We start from the raw sequence: 15,594 nt of genomic DNA, 5'->3' as shown, positions 1-15,594 counted from the left end.
TGATTCATAAAATGTAGTGCCTACTCAGATAATAGGTAGGTACTTACCTAATATAAATGAATTATGACTACTTACTTACCTATATTTTGTTTCCGTTATTTTAGCGCCTTCCGAACTAAAATTACTTGTACCCTTTATATTCATAGACCGTATTTTAAAGTTTAGTGGAGGTTAACAAATAACTTTAAAAAACACGAGTTTCGACTCTTTGTCAGTCAAAAAGGCCAATTCGTAGCTATATACAGGGTGTTGCAAAAAGGGTATACTAAGCCGAAACCTACATGTGCAGCATGGTATATCTAAGCCTGAAACTGAAATCAGAATTTGAAAATTCGCAAAAAAAAAACATTTTCCATAGAAACTTTGTTGGTCACGTGACTTTTTACTATAGAAAATTAATTTTTTTTTTCGCGAATTTCCAAATTCTGATGTCAGTTTCGGGCTTAGATATACCATGCTGCACATTGTAGGTTTCAGCTTAGTATACCAATTTTGCAACACCCTGTAAATGTTTTCATTTGTAATCCTTTTTAAAGTGACAGAAAGCTCTAAGAAGTTGAGGGTTAAAATTTAGCTTTCGGGTATACCCTCTCAAAGATACCTGGTTAATGAATATTTCTCGAAATGCACGGTCTAGGGTGCGACTTGAAAGTCTAGCTTTCCTAGCAGCAGTCAAGGCTTTCAACACCTGTATGAGGCTTACGTTTAATCTTTTAATCACGGGATAATGCGATCGTGATGATAAGACGATTGACTGCGACTGTCATAACATTCACAATCAGCATATTTATTTGCACGAGTCACCCATTTAAACTACATTATACAGATACATGCATAGGCCTACTAACTTATGTACTTACTTACAAACTAATTAACTTAAAGTTTAAAAACTTATAAATTTTATAGCTAGTCGCAATTATCACCGCTCCAAATCTACTCTTTTATTAGGTAACAATTTTAAGGAGGTACTTAAGTATATTAAAAGCGTTTCCTACATTCTACACCTACAATAACACAATGTTCATATTTGTAGGTAAATATACCAAAATAGTATCCTATTGCTCAGAGTGTAAAGTCGTAACACCCTATACATAATCTTTGTTCACGGGAGCAACCTCTAGAAAAACGGAACCAGTATCTGGTAATAAGTGTTAGTGAAGTAATCTGTAATTCTAAATATGGCCATTAAAAATTGTAAACGATGTTGTTAATAAAAAAAAACAGCCGTAGTGTCGTTTAATACGGAGCTTCGGCCCGATAGTGGCCAGTATTTACTAATTGACACGAGCTGTCTTACAGACGGACCACGACTGAGTAGGCGCCTAACTATACTTACTTAGGTACTCGGAAGTATACAGGGTTATTGGTAAGTAGACCTGATCCTTTTAGGAGGTGATAGAGGAAGGCATTTCCAGTCGATTATACCCTATAATGTATCATCCGAAACTTAACCATTTCTAAGATATTTAATATTTAAAGATTTTTTGAATGTTTGGCAAAATTTCATGTTTAAAACCGAAAATAAAAAAAACTAGCCATATTTCAATACTTTTTTGTTTTTTTTTAAATTAGTAACATCTTAATAAACTTATTAAAATAATAAAATGTGCATTATTCGACTTAAATTAGACACAATACCTCAAAATAGATAAACATTTTTAAAAAATATTCAAAACCTAAAAACAAATAAGTTAAATTAAAAAAGAATTTCATATAACAATTTTTTGTGCACTTTAGTTTAAAAACATTGTCAACTTATAAGCTTTCAAATGAGATATTTCAATATCAAATCGATTTAGGTATCACCAAGATATGGCCAAAACAATCAGAGAAGGCGGAAAAAATTCAACAGAAAAACTAACAAAATTAGCGCAATTTAAAGGTAAAAAGTGTGATGGCTTTCTGAGGTAAGTACCTATACTTATTTAAGTCAATAAAGTTTTTTTTAACCCCTAACAAAAAAGTAAGTTGTTATTAGTTTAACGTGTCTGTGTGTCTATCTGCGGTAGCTGTAGCGTAGCTCCCAAATCGATGAACCATTTTCGATTTGCTGTTTTTAATGGTTTTTCATAAAAATCGCAGCAAGTACATAAGTAAAATCTTCAACTTCCGTTTACTGAACTCCATAGTGAAAATAAACTAAGATAGATGCTGTACTTACTCTACTTTACCTAACGTACGTACCTATGTAAGTATCTGTGTTTATTGGATAATTGGAATTTAAACTTTAGTTTCTCACAGTTTTCCGCAGGGAATTGGGTAATAGTAGATCTAATTGATTAATTGGGCACAAAACTCTATTTCCCGAGTAAATAGTATATTGGTCTGGTAATTTACAGGGTGAAATTTAATCAGTCAAATGATCCATGTCGGTATCGCTTCTTGGATAGCCGGTTGTAGCTGGAAGAAGAATAAGTATGCTTTGCCCATTAATATGCTTTATGCCCAGAAGTTGATGATGATTATCTGAAGAAACAATCCCTTCGTATACCTAGCGTATAATACGCGTACCTAATAACGTCCTTCTTGCGTGAATGAAATCATGTTTAGGAAAACTATGTTCATTGAAATGTAAAAAGTCATTAAAGTACGAGAAAATATGATATATTGCCACTAACGCCCTCTGTAACTGGGTTTTAGAAACGTGCTACCAGTTTTTGTGAGGATTTTTAGAATTTATTAACCACAATGTTTAATGGCGGTTGACTTCATCCTGTACTGCCAATTAGTGGTGCTGGTTTCTTATGAATGAAAACTCATTCTTGGGATGACGCACTTTTTTGCTACATGTTTGGTTTGTTACTACTTAATAAGTTATTCGAGTTAGAACGGAATTAATTTAAAGTCAAAGTCTGTACGGAACGACTAAAAGAAGTTTTGTTTTATTTGTAAATAGTTCATAGAAATAACTAGATCAAGTAGTTAACTCGATTACGCTCGCGAAGGTTCTGAGCGCTAAGATAAATACTTACTTATGTGTGTGTATAGATATAGATATAGTTTTAAGTATGTACCTACCTACTAGTTGTTCGAGCACCTACCTACTTTAGTAAATAGTGACAGGAAGTGTGGAGGCCAGCGCCATCTAGTAGGAAATAGCATAACGAAGTAGAACAATAGTGCACTAAATAGACCATGTAGTTCAGCTACTCGACAACAGATGGCAGCCCCATCTAGAACATTCTACTTCTTATGAGTCTTTTCTAGAGCTTCCTGGAATTCTCTATCTTCGGTAGAGATTAGTATAAAAGGCAGACGCCAACACCTCACAGCAAGTCAGTTTAATAGAAAGAGTGAAACAGTAAACATCTCCAGTGAATTGTGAACAATAATACCAGTGTTTTATTTCGAAGACTCAACAGGCTAATATATAGCTACCTCTACGTCAGTGGCATTTCCTCATCTTCCTGAAGAACCAAACAGGTGCAACCGCCACTTCCTTCGCACCGTATAGTAATAGTTCATGAAACGGTCGAAGTGATCCGCACATTTGGTCCATCGGAGCCGGATTGAAGACTTTGGAATGCCTGTAACGAGGTCCACGACAGGGAGGCTACAGCGCGGCGGCCTAGAACAGAGGCCTACTGAAGAATCGTCGGCCGCCGGCGCCACCGCCTCCACCGCCATCGCTACAGACTCCGACACGCACACGCCGTCAACCGCCGTGAAAGCATCAACATCGACGGGTGTGTCCACCGGAGTATCGACGCCGCCCTCGTCTGCCGCCAGGGTGGATAGCGTCTCGCCCCCCATAACAGGGGGGGCACCGCTCCCTGTGTTCGGGGGAGTACCGCCACCGCCCTCCACTGCCGCGAGGGTGGTTACAGCTGCTGCCGGAACGCCCTGCCCACCGTCATGCATCCGGGCTACTCCGCCAGCGTCTACAGCAAGATCGAAGGCCAAGTCATTAAAGGCACGCCGCATCGCCGAAGCGAAAGAAGAATTAGCGTGTCGTCAAGTTGAAATCGCCGAAGCAAAAGAAGAAATAGCACGTAGTAAAGAAGAAATAGCACGTCGTAAAGCTGAACTCGCCGCCGCCCGTCTCGCAGTTATTGAAGCTGAATCCGACACCGATGACGACGACGGCAGCATCAGTACCGAGATGGAGAGTACGCTCAAGGTCGACTCGTGGCTAAAGACACAGCAGAATGTACTGGCCATCAAGAACGAGCCTCACTCCGCGTCAGCAGCACCACCACCGCCAACAGAAGCTGCTGAGGAGTCCAGACAGCATGATGAGGACTACGTTCTACCGCCGCCAGTCGCCACCGCCGTCGACCCTGCCTCCACTGCCGCCGTCCCTGTCGCTCAGCCGCGGACAAGCGACTCTGTGAGCCTCACTGCCCTCGCCGAAGCTATTGCTCTAGCTGCAAGAGCCGGGGCGCCGCCGCCACCACCACCGGCTCCGCGTCACATTAGTGAGCTACCGTACTTTAGTGGCGCGCCGCACGAGTGGCTACAGTTCAAGACCGCCTACTCCGAGTCCGCTGCATCACTCGCGCCCTGCGACAACATGGGGCGCCTACGTCGATGCCTGAAAGGAAGAGCGAAGGAAGCTGTCAGCCGCCTGCTCATCACCAGCACGACGCCCGAGAACGTGATGAAGTCACTCGAATTTTGCTTCGGGCGCCCGGACAGCATCGCGCTCGCCGAGTTGGAACGTCTGCGCGCACTACGCCGGCCTACGGATATCGCTACAGAGTTCTGCTTCTTTGCAAACGAAGTAAGCAACATCGTAACGACACTTCAAGAGCTGCACCGCGACCGCTACCTCAACAATCCCGAGATCACGCAGCTCACAGTCGAGAAGCTCACCGTCGCCCACAAGCTTCGCTGGTTCGACTTCTCCGCCGCACAGTCGCCCGAGGAACCCGACCTGCTGAAGCTCAGCCGCTTCCTCACTCGGGAAGCCTCGATATGCGGGCCACACGCACATGAGAAGACGTCGAGCATCGCCTACGAACCGAAGCAGCAGCAACAGCAGCAGCAGCCACGCCGGGCACAAAGGGCACACGCAACTGCGGAACAGAAAGTTTCGTGCCCAGTATGCTCCAACGCCGGCCACAACATAGCAGAATGCCGCAAGTTTGTAGAGAGCAACATCGACTCACGTTGGCAGCTAGCTAAGGAAAGCAGACTCTGCTTTCGTTGTCTACGCTACCGCAGCAAGACGCACCGATGCAGAATTAAGAAATGCGAAGTTGACGGCTGCGAGAGGTCACATCACCGACTGCTTCACTTCGTGCGCAAAGACGAGCCCGAATTAAAGAAAACGGAAGCAGTCGCCTCTTCGTGGACACCGAAGACGCAAGCGTATCTCAAGATAGTAAAGGTGCAAGTCTCCGGACCAGCGGGAGCGGTCGACACATGCGCGCTCCTAGACGACGGATCTACTGTTACGCTCATCGACAGTGACATTGCACAGAGGATCGGAGCCAGGGGGCCTATTGACCCTCTCTTCATAGAAGTGATCGCTGACACAAGCGTCGAAGAGTCCGCATCACGTCGCGTCACACTCACTCTCGAGGGGGCAAGCGGGACGCACATAGTCAACGCACGCACAGTAAGAAAGCTGCACCTCGCCGCACAGCGTGTCACCGAGCAAGACCTTGCCGGCTGCCCTCATCTAGAAGACATCCAGCACGAGCTGAAGCACGCAGACATGAAGCCAGGCCTGCTCATCGGGCAAGACAATTGGCACCTGCTCATGGCGTCGGAAGTGCGAGCGGGACAGCGACACCAACCAGTGGCTTCACGCACACCACTGGGCTGGGTTTTACACGGTGCACACACGCGCGCACTGGGACAGCGCGTGCACTACGTGAACAACATCATCAACCTCGAAGACAGCATGGACGAGCAGCTGAAGAGACACTTCGCGCTCGACTCATTAACGATCACACCGATCACACCGAAGACACCAAAGTCTGACCCAGAACAGCGAGCACTCGACCTGCTCACCAAGAACACCATAGCACGAGACGACGGCCGATATGAAACGTCTCTACTGTGGAAGAAGGATGACTTCAGCATGCCAAACAACTACGAGAACACGCTGAAGAGACTTCACAGCATCGAGAAGAAGATTGATCGCGACGCTGACCTCAAAGAAAAGTACGAGAAACAGATGGAGAGCCTTATTACAAAGGGCTACGCTGAAGTCGCGCCACCGACCACATCAAACAAAGTGTGGTATCTACCGCATTTCGCAGTCGTCAATCCGAACAAGGGCAAGATTCGCATTGTCCTGGACGCAGCAGCCACATATAAAGGCGTCTCACTAAATGACCACCTACTCACCGGGCCAGACCTACTACAGTCGTTGCCGGGAGTACTAATGCGCTTCAGACAGCATGCAGTCGCCGTGACAGCTGATATCGCCGAGATGTTCATGCAGGTGAAGATACGCGCTGAGGATCGAGATGCCCTTCGCTACCTGTGGAGGGGCAACAAGCGTGATGGGCCGCCAACAGAATACAGAATGACGTCACTCATATTCGGCGCTACAAGTTCACCATCAACAGCAATCTACGTGAAGAATATTAACGCACTCAAGTACGAAGCCACTCACCCCGAGGCAGTAGACGCAATCATCAACAAACACTACGTCGACGACTACCTCGACAGTCACAAGACCGAAGAGCAAGCGATCAAGGTGGCGCAGGACGTCCGCGACATACATCGGCGAGGCCACTTCGTGCTGCGGCAATGGGCATCGAACTCCGAGGCAGTACTCAAAGCACTCGGCGAAACAGGCAACGAGCCCATGAACATTAAGATCGACGATGGATCAAGCGAACGAGTCCTAGGTCTCATCTGGCGGCCAAAGTCCGATGCGCTCGGTTTCAACCTAGACCTGGCGCGTCTGCCGCCTGCAGTCATAGAAAAGAAGATACCCACGAAGAGAGAAGCACTCAAGATCGTCATGTCGCTGTATGATCCGCTCGGATTTGCCGCGCCTGTCACCGTGCTAGCAAAACAGCTACTTCAAGAGGCGTGGCGGCGCGGCACTACCTGGGACCAGCCAATAGATGAAGACCTCTTAGAACAATGGCAACAATGGATGATGCACCTGGAAGGGCTACGCCGTGTCTCAATACCGAGGTGCTACGCCCGCTACAGCGACGCTACGAGTCTACAGCTACATATATTTGTCGACGCGAGCGAGTCCGCATACGCCGCCGCTCTTTATTGGCGGGCGGTAACAGCAGAGGGTAAGACATACCTATCGCTCGTCATAGCAAAGGCGCGAGTGGCACCGCTCAAGCTCACTTCGATCCCGCGCCTCGAGCTACAAGCCGCCGTTATGGGCTGCCGTATGGCCGCAGCCGTCATTGAAGAACATCAAGTTAAGCCCGAATCGAAGACCTTCTGGACCGACAGTAAGACGGTGCTGACATGGCTGAAGAACGGCTCAAGATCGTACCGCCCGTTCGTCGCGCACCGCATAGCTGACATCGAGGAAAACAGCTCTACAAATGAATGGCGCTGGATACCTACGAAACTCAACGTGGCCGACGACGCTACAAGGGATGTGCCACGCGACTTCGACGCTGACCACCGATGGTACAAGGGCCCATCCTTCTTACTCGAGGACCCTACTGCCTGGCCGGCGGAAAAACCACTTCTAACGAAGAAAACAGGCGAAGAGAAAACGACCTCAGTTACCGAAAAGTCTGCACAACTAAAAGAGGCGCTGCCAGACTACAACCGTTTCTCTAAGTGGGAAAAACTGCTACGAGCTACAGCAAGAGTTTTACACTTCATACAGCTGGGCCGGCCACGTGATCAGCGAGTCAACTACAAAAGAACTGCGAAAAATAGCGAAAAAGACCCTGACTGGCGCAAGAAAACAGCTACGAAACCGAACAAGCGTGCGACACTGAAAACTACAGAAGACAGAAAATACCTCCCGCTCACCGGGCAGCTACTACGTGAGGCGGAAATACTACTCGTACGCCTAAGTCAACAGCAAGCCTTCGACTCAGAAATAGAAGACTTACAGAGAAACAGAACCCTGAACGCGAGAAGCAGGCTGCGCCACCTTGCGGTCGTCGCTGAAAATGGAATACTACTATTGAAATCGCGAATCGGCCATACACTCAATATAGAACAAGGAGTCATCAGCCCTGCAATACTCGACGGCAATCATCAAATCACCAAACTGTGGATCGACTACACACACCGCCAGCTGATGCACGCAGGAGCCGAAACTACAGTTAATGAGTGCAGACAGCACTACTGGATACTCCGCCTTCGCACAGTGGTGAAGATGATGATTCATCGATGTCGACCATGCCGCATCAGGAAAGATTCACCCCCGCAGCCACCTACAGGAGACCACCCATCGAGCCGCCTTGCACACCACTGCAGGCCCTATACCTACACCGGCCTGGACTACTTCGGGCCTCTGACAGTCACCGTGGGCCGCACTCGACAGAAGCGATATGTGGCGCTCTTCACGTGTCTCACGACGCGCGCCGTACACTTAGAGCTGGTGGACTCTCTCACCACTAGCTCGGCAGTGATGGCGCTGCGTAGGCACATGGCACTCTACGGAACACCTACTGAGCTATGGTCCGACAACGGCACGAACCTGCGCGGGGCTGATAGAGAGCTGCGGCAATCAATCGACGCCGCTACAGCTGATGAAGCGGCCCAACAGAAGATCAACTGGCGCTACATACCTCCTGGGGCTCCTTTCATGGGTGGGGCCTGGGAGAGACTGGTGCGGTCGGTGAAGACCGCCCTTTACGCCGTCCTGAACGAGCAGCACCCAGCCGAAGAGGTGCTGCGCACACTGCTAGCCGAGGCAGAATACGCAGTAAACAGCCGCCCGCTCACGCATGTGTCACTCGAGCCCGACGACCCCGAGGCCTTGACACCGAACCATTTCCTGCTCGGCGGATCAGGACGCGTACACGCGCCTGGCAGCTTCGACGACAAGGACCTCATCAGCCGCAGTCACTGGCGCGCCTCTCAGCGCCTGGCCGACCTCTTCTGGGCAAGATGGCTACGAGAGTACCTGCCTGAACTTCAGCACCGGCGGGAGCCTCACGGACGCGGCGAAGCAGTCAAGGTTGGCGACATTGTCATGGTGGCAGACGGCAACCTACCGCGCAACACGTGGCCAAAGGGCGTTGTCACGGCTGTCTACCCCGGACAAGACGGCATCGTAAGAACAGTCGACGTCCAAACCAAAGGAGGAACCCTTAGAAGACCGACCAAGAAGCTGGTGATCCTGCCTACAGCTCCAGACGTTCCGACCAAAGAATTCAACGCCCTGCAGGCGATGACCGGCGGGAGAGATGTACGGAACGACTAAAAGAAGTTTTGTTTTATTTGTAAATAGTTCATAGAAATAACTAGATCAAGTAGTTAACTCGATTACGCTCGCGAAGGTTCTGAGCGCTAAGATAAATACTTACTTATGTGTGTGTATAGATATAGATATAGTTTTAAGTATGTACCTACCTACTAGTTGTTCGAGCACCTACCTACTTTAGTAAATAGTGACAGGAAGTGTGGAGGCCAGCGCCATCTAGTAGGAAATAGCATAACGAAGTAGAACAATAGTGCACTAAATAGACCATGTAGTTCAGCTACTCGACAACAGATGGCAGCCCCATCTAGAACATTCTACTTCTTATGAGTCTTTTCTAGAGCTTCCTGGAATTCTCTATCTTCGGTAGAGATTAGTATAAAAGGCAGACGCCAACACCTCACAGCAAGTCAGTTTAATAGAAAGAGTGAAACAGTAAACATCTCCAGTGAATTGTGAACAATAATACCAGTGTTTTATTTCGAAGACTCAACAGGCTAATATATAGCTACCTCTACGTCAGTGGCATTTCCTCATCTTCCTGAAGAACCAAACAGGTGCAACCGCCACTTCCTTCGCACCGTATAGTAATAGTTCATGAAACGGTCGAAGTGATCCGCACAAAGTCAAAGTAGTAATACAATTTTACAAAGTAGTATTATAATTTGTATAGTAATTATGTATAAGTAAGTATATCTCTGTGTCTCCTCTCAGCCTATCGCACTACCAACCACTTTCTCGACATCACCAAAGGTTAACTGGTAGAGAATGCTACTATCATTAAGTTCGCCTTTGTACAATGTTTTTTTTTATGTGCAATAAAGTATTTATAATAATAATAAAGTAGTAGGCATGCTGAACAAGAAAATGCATGATGAAAATTGGTTATTTTAAGAAGTTTATTAAAATGATCGTTTAAAAGCTTGAATATATGAGTCTGTCGGTATCGCACTATATAAGGTAAATCTGCCTCAATTGACATGCAACATGCAGATAAATGAAAGATTTGCTTAACTAGCGTCTTAACCTAAAGGTCTTATTTATCTCACAAACGGTGGCGCTACTGTGCCGGAGTATGATTTTTATGTAAATTCAAAGCAACAATAAAATTCTGTAGTGCAAAAAAACGCTCTAGCTAGCGCTAGTGCAGCGCATGCAAGCTCTAGTAGTGATTTTTATTAACTACTTAAATATTATTACTTATTCGATTATCGGAAAGATTATAACAAAAATAGAGAGCCGTATTTTTTAAAATGTATTTATAAATTCGTATTTAACCCATTTTTTTAAACTTCAAAGTCATTATTTTCACTTGTTGTTTTAGTGAAGAATAAGGGTTAAGCTTGGTTTATGACTGCAATGGCTAGGTCCTACATTTACCTACCTTCATACTGTATTTGATTGTGTGACTTTATACGATACAGGCCCTGTAGCACGGCACGCTATTTTAAGACGTGACAAAAGTTCTCCGTCGCGCTTGCTCTTGAGGCTGCGCGATGTGAGTGAGCGCGATGCAAAACTCTTGTCACGTCTTAAATGCGCCCCGTACTAGCCCTTCTGGTCGACGTGTGTAATAAAACCAACGAGGTTAGCCAGCTAATCCTATCCTGTAGGCGTAAACAAACGACATCTTTAACCTTTCGCAACGTTTTATTAAGATAAGATAACTTTTGTCTTACATTCTTCAGTCATTCTTCTTAACATGGAGTAAGTACCTACTTACTGTAAATTTCTATTAAAAAGCTAAAATTGAGCTTATGTATATTCGTCTTATCGGTAAATTATCATCAGTAAAAAGTACCTAGGTACCAATTAACACACTTTAGTTACGATTTAATAAATTTACAAATTGAAAAATATTACTATGAAGCCAGCTAAGTAATAGCCAACCTGTTATGCACTGTATGCTATAGTAACTTTTGGTTAATCTGTAGACCTTCAAAACTACTCTTTTCGAGTCTCTACTTTTACTAACAACTAAGGTACCTCAGTCAAGCGACCTCTAGATACTAAACGGCATATGATTGATATCTATCAGTGATTCAGGGATTGTCTTTGGACATCGGAATAATAAATTCTACCATTATTACGGTAATTGAGTTGTCATTTGCAAAGATCATGATCGGTAAATCAACCCGCGATGACAGCCAAAGGGTTTTAAATACGGTTTGGAATTTAAATGCACTTATATGGTTGTTTTAACTGTACCCATTGGTACATAGGTTCCTAACTGTACTGTAGGTAGACACTGGACCGTTTATAATAGTATGCATAAGTAATACTTTATTATTATATTATATTATTATTATAATATATTATTTATTATTATTACCTATATTAACTTACTGTAAGTAGTTACTATAAGTACTACTTGGTGGTACGTAATAGGTAGTTACCTACTCAGACTCTTTTGGCTTTCAGCTCATGCGCCAGAAAATTGCAGAAAATATATTCACGAGCAATGACAAACGTCCAGTGACATATGGAAGGGCGTATAGTGCCACAATCTTATCTGTTCCGGTGGTCAAAATGTGCAACTAACGAGACGTCATTGTCAAACGTCATTTCATACTCTGTGCGTTATTTGAGTTGTCAATTTCTGCGAAGAGGCTGACGCTACGTTATTTAATTTGTTTTGTGATTTTCTGGGTGAAATAATGCCAAAATCTGGCCAAAATCGCTTAAATGTGATGCAAGAAAAGTAATACAATATATATTGGCCTTTATGCAGGAAGAATAACGTATTCAGGCGCCTTTAATTCCGTTTGAAAAATTGGAAGAACGAGTTGCAGCGGCTACAGGTTAGTGTTGCCAAATATGACTAATATTTTTACCCATATACTCACATGTAATTTTATTAATATTTTCACCCCATCCCGTGCCCCAGCAGTGGGGACGGGATGGGTCATAATGAAAAGTATATAATATTTATCTTTCTTTGATTACAGGTGACATGTCACTTTAAATCTAAGGCAGTATACCAAGAAGAATTTCGCGCACCTGCAGCGATTTTAGACGAAATAATGATGATTAATGACATCAGAAGATATTGCTTTTTGTTCTTTGTCTGAATTTCTTTTAATTTTATGCTCTTATTTCTTGTTACTTTAGAAAATGTAAAATAAAGTATTCATAAATAAATAAATAATAATTAATAGTTTTTGTTTTAAGTCTGTCTATCTCGGTATTTTCACGACCCACAGATCTGATATTACCTATACCATTGTAATCTAGATTTAATCTCCTATATCAGAACATAATTAGAGCTTATTTTATTTCTGTTCGCCGTGTACAAATTTTCCATACAACAAATGTCGTTTGATATATAATATCCTCTTTCATTTACTATCGACCCAATATTTTATTTATATACTATACTTATGAATGTACCTAATTATAAAATAGGCAATAGCAGAAATGCATTGTCGTTTAAACCACAAATAGGCAAAATTTAATCGATGGCACCACTGGATTCGATCACAGCGATGCCGTCACCGGAACAGATAAGATTGTGGCACTATACCCAGGTTACCCAGGTAGGAGCAGGTGCCCCCCCCCCCTTGAAGATAAAATAAACGTAAATTTTCCTGCCAAGTGGGAATTAAAAACGTGTTACTTACTGTGCGCAATATGAAGTGTTGGAAACAAAGAATCAGTCAGATATTTTGATTTAATATTCTTTTATCTATAATGTTTCAATATAACCCGACCGACCATCATCTCGGAACAGGTATGCGCTGCCCCCCCCCCCCCCCCTAGCTGAAATCCTGGGTACGCCCTTGTGCTGGTCAGTAAGGGTGCTTAGGTACATAGAGAATCGGGTTCCCTGTCTACCTGTGCCGCGGTAACCTGATTAGGTATGCGAAAGCGCTCACTGAGAGATAAAAAAAACTGGGAAATGCTTTGTTGAGCGCTTTTCGCATAACTAATCAGGTTACCGGTACAGGTAGATACAGGGAACCCGATTCTCTATGTAAGCACCCTAAGTATAGAGGTTATCGTACAATGTATAAGCATGAATAGTTATAGGAGCTTTCTCATAAGTACCTACCTACTTAGAATGAAATTTCGTGACAGAGCTTTCGTAAAAAACATGTCATACCAATACCCATCAATAAAATTGTATGGACTATGGAACATGTGTATGGTATGAATAGATACACGAATCGCCAAGATGATCTATAGATCCCGATCTTTTGCTCAATATGATGAGGCGTCACGTATTCGCATTCGAATTTTGAATTTTATATGGGCATGCATGCGATTGGGCAATGAACGTGTCGTTTGAAATTTTAGACGTTATTGTGAGCACCTGAATAAAATAACTCGTGCACATAGAGTACCTAGAGGTTTCGTTGACACCATAAGCTGCGTACAGACCGGCCCAACGAACGCCCAACGATTATATTATTTATCATAAGGTCAACCGGGGCCAAGTCGCCTACGGGGCTAATGCCTCGAATCCATTTATCTTCCGAACCACATACTTTAGAACTACTGGAGTCATCTGCTATCTATCTTTGTAACTGAAACTTTTACCTCTGACCAATAGATGTCGTATCCGGGTAAATTTTCTTAACAAATCTGCCATTTTAATTTTTTCACCTCTTTCGGCCTCCTCAGGTTTCCTGACACGTTTTTTTTAATCGTTCCAAATGTGTGTTTGTTTAAAAGAATCTTTGTTTCCTAACTGTAAATACTGTTATTGTTTTGTTGCTTTACATATTGTTTTGATTATTTTATTGAAATAACGTAAGATTTGGACACAATATGTAATTACAAATTGTAGGTTTAGCTTTTATTTTGGGGTAAATGCCTCTGGGCTGATGGGGTTATTGCCTCTATTGCGGCGCAATAGCCCTATTTTCAGAGGTTCTAAACATTTTATGTTATGATAAATATATTTAATACACTCACGAGCAATGAAAAAGTTCCAGTGTCATTAGCACCAAATTACTCCTAAACGAAAAATACTAGGTTAATGACGCCTTCTGCAATATTGAAGAACATTTAACGGCGTATCAGAATTAACGTTCTTACATTGGTAATCCAACTAAAACGTAAATAATTTTAATATATAATAAACTAAATATTTTAAAAAATTGGCGTCATTTGGTGTCGTCATTATAATGTTGTTAACACGGTATATAGAAAATAATCATATAATAAATAAAAAATAGTCATATTAACAGAATGATCCCACTTGTTTTTAAAACTCTCAATAGTTTTGTAATGATTAAAATTCCGTCAGACTCTAAAAATGGTATACTTACTAATTTAAAGTTGTGGTTCGATTGCAAATTCTAAAAAATATGCCCTTGTATGCTTTTATACTGTATTTTAATTTGTCACGTAAGTATTTATACTTACTTTTTTAAGTCCAATAAAGTTTTCATAAATAAAATGTTGAGCACCCCTGGAATCTTGGATGGGGTAAATGCCACTACAAGAAATTAGGCTACGTAGGCGCCATAGCCCCAAAAAATTTTGATCAACTGATTCTCCTTAACTAAGCGTAGTATTTAGTTTACAAGCTAATAATTAGCTACGTTAATAGTACTTAATTCTATAAATTATGTCTACTTAAACTTGTAAAAACCTCTTCCAAGCACACAAAACTAGTGAAAGAGGCATTAGCCCCACTAGGGGTTATTGCGCCTAAAAATGCCATTTTTTGTAGAAACGTCGTTCACACGTAGAAGATATTAAAAATTCTACAAAATTGCATCAAAATATGAAACTACCTAGATAAAATTTCCTAATATGTATCACAAGTTATAGCTTAATATGGCGTATAGTCTGTTTGTTATGATCAAATGAATATGAAAGTCAAAGTATTGTGGCGCAATGGCCCCGGTTGACTTACATAATAAAGGGCAGATTTTCTGGTCTGTACGCAGCTTCTTTAAAGTTTCGAAAGCTCGGATGTGCGAGAGTAAGAGCAATGCAAAACTTTTGTCATGTCTCGACGCGCACATCTTGAGCCCCGTGCTAGCCCTTCTGGATAACGGATCCAAAATAGAAAATCGTGTCTCTAAAAACACCAATAACAGCTAACTATTTGATAATCAGCTAATACCTACGTCATCTGAAAAGGTACAGTTAAATTATACTAACTACCTGTAGAAGTAGTAGTCTAACCATAACGTGCATGAGAAAAACATCCTGAACAACTTTTCGATCTACTACTTACCACTTATGAAATTCGCAAAAAACTGAAGCCCTTAGTAAAAAATTAAGGGAAGTACCTACTTACTTAGTTGTTTTTCTCA

At 43.2% G+C, this 15,594-nt stretch overlaps 1 protein-coding gene across 1 annotated transcript; it reads left to right on the top strand.

Moving 5' to 3' along the window:
• The first annotated feature begins 3,523 nt into the window (after positions 1-3,523).
• Positions 3,524-9,788, top strand: LOC125489917. Its single transcript, XM_048627512.1, has one exon. The coding sequence runs from the start codon at positions 3,524-3,526 to the stop codon at positions 9,323-9,325; it is 5,802 nt and encodes a 1,933-aa protein (XP_048483469.1). The 3' UTR covers positions 9,326-9,788.
• The last annotated feature ends 5,806 nt before the right edge of the window (positions 9,789-15,594 follow it).

This window comes from Plutella xylostella, chromosome 18, assembly GCF_932276165.1.
Source record: "Plutella xylostella chromosome 18, ilPluXylo3.1, whole genome shotgun sequence".
NCBI classification, from domain to species: domain Eukaryota; kingdom Metazoa; phylum Arthropoda; class Insecta; order Lepidoptera; family Plutellidae; genus Plutella; species Plutella xylostella.
Note: the sequence above shows the minus strand (reverse complement) of the source record. Positions and strands in the feature narration are given on the sequence as shown.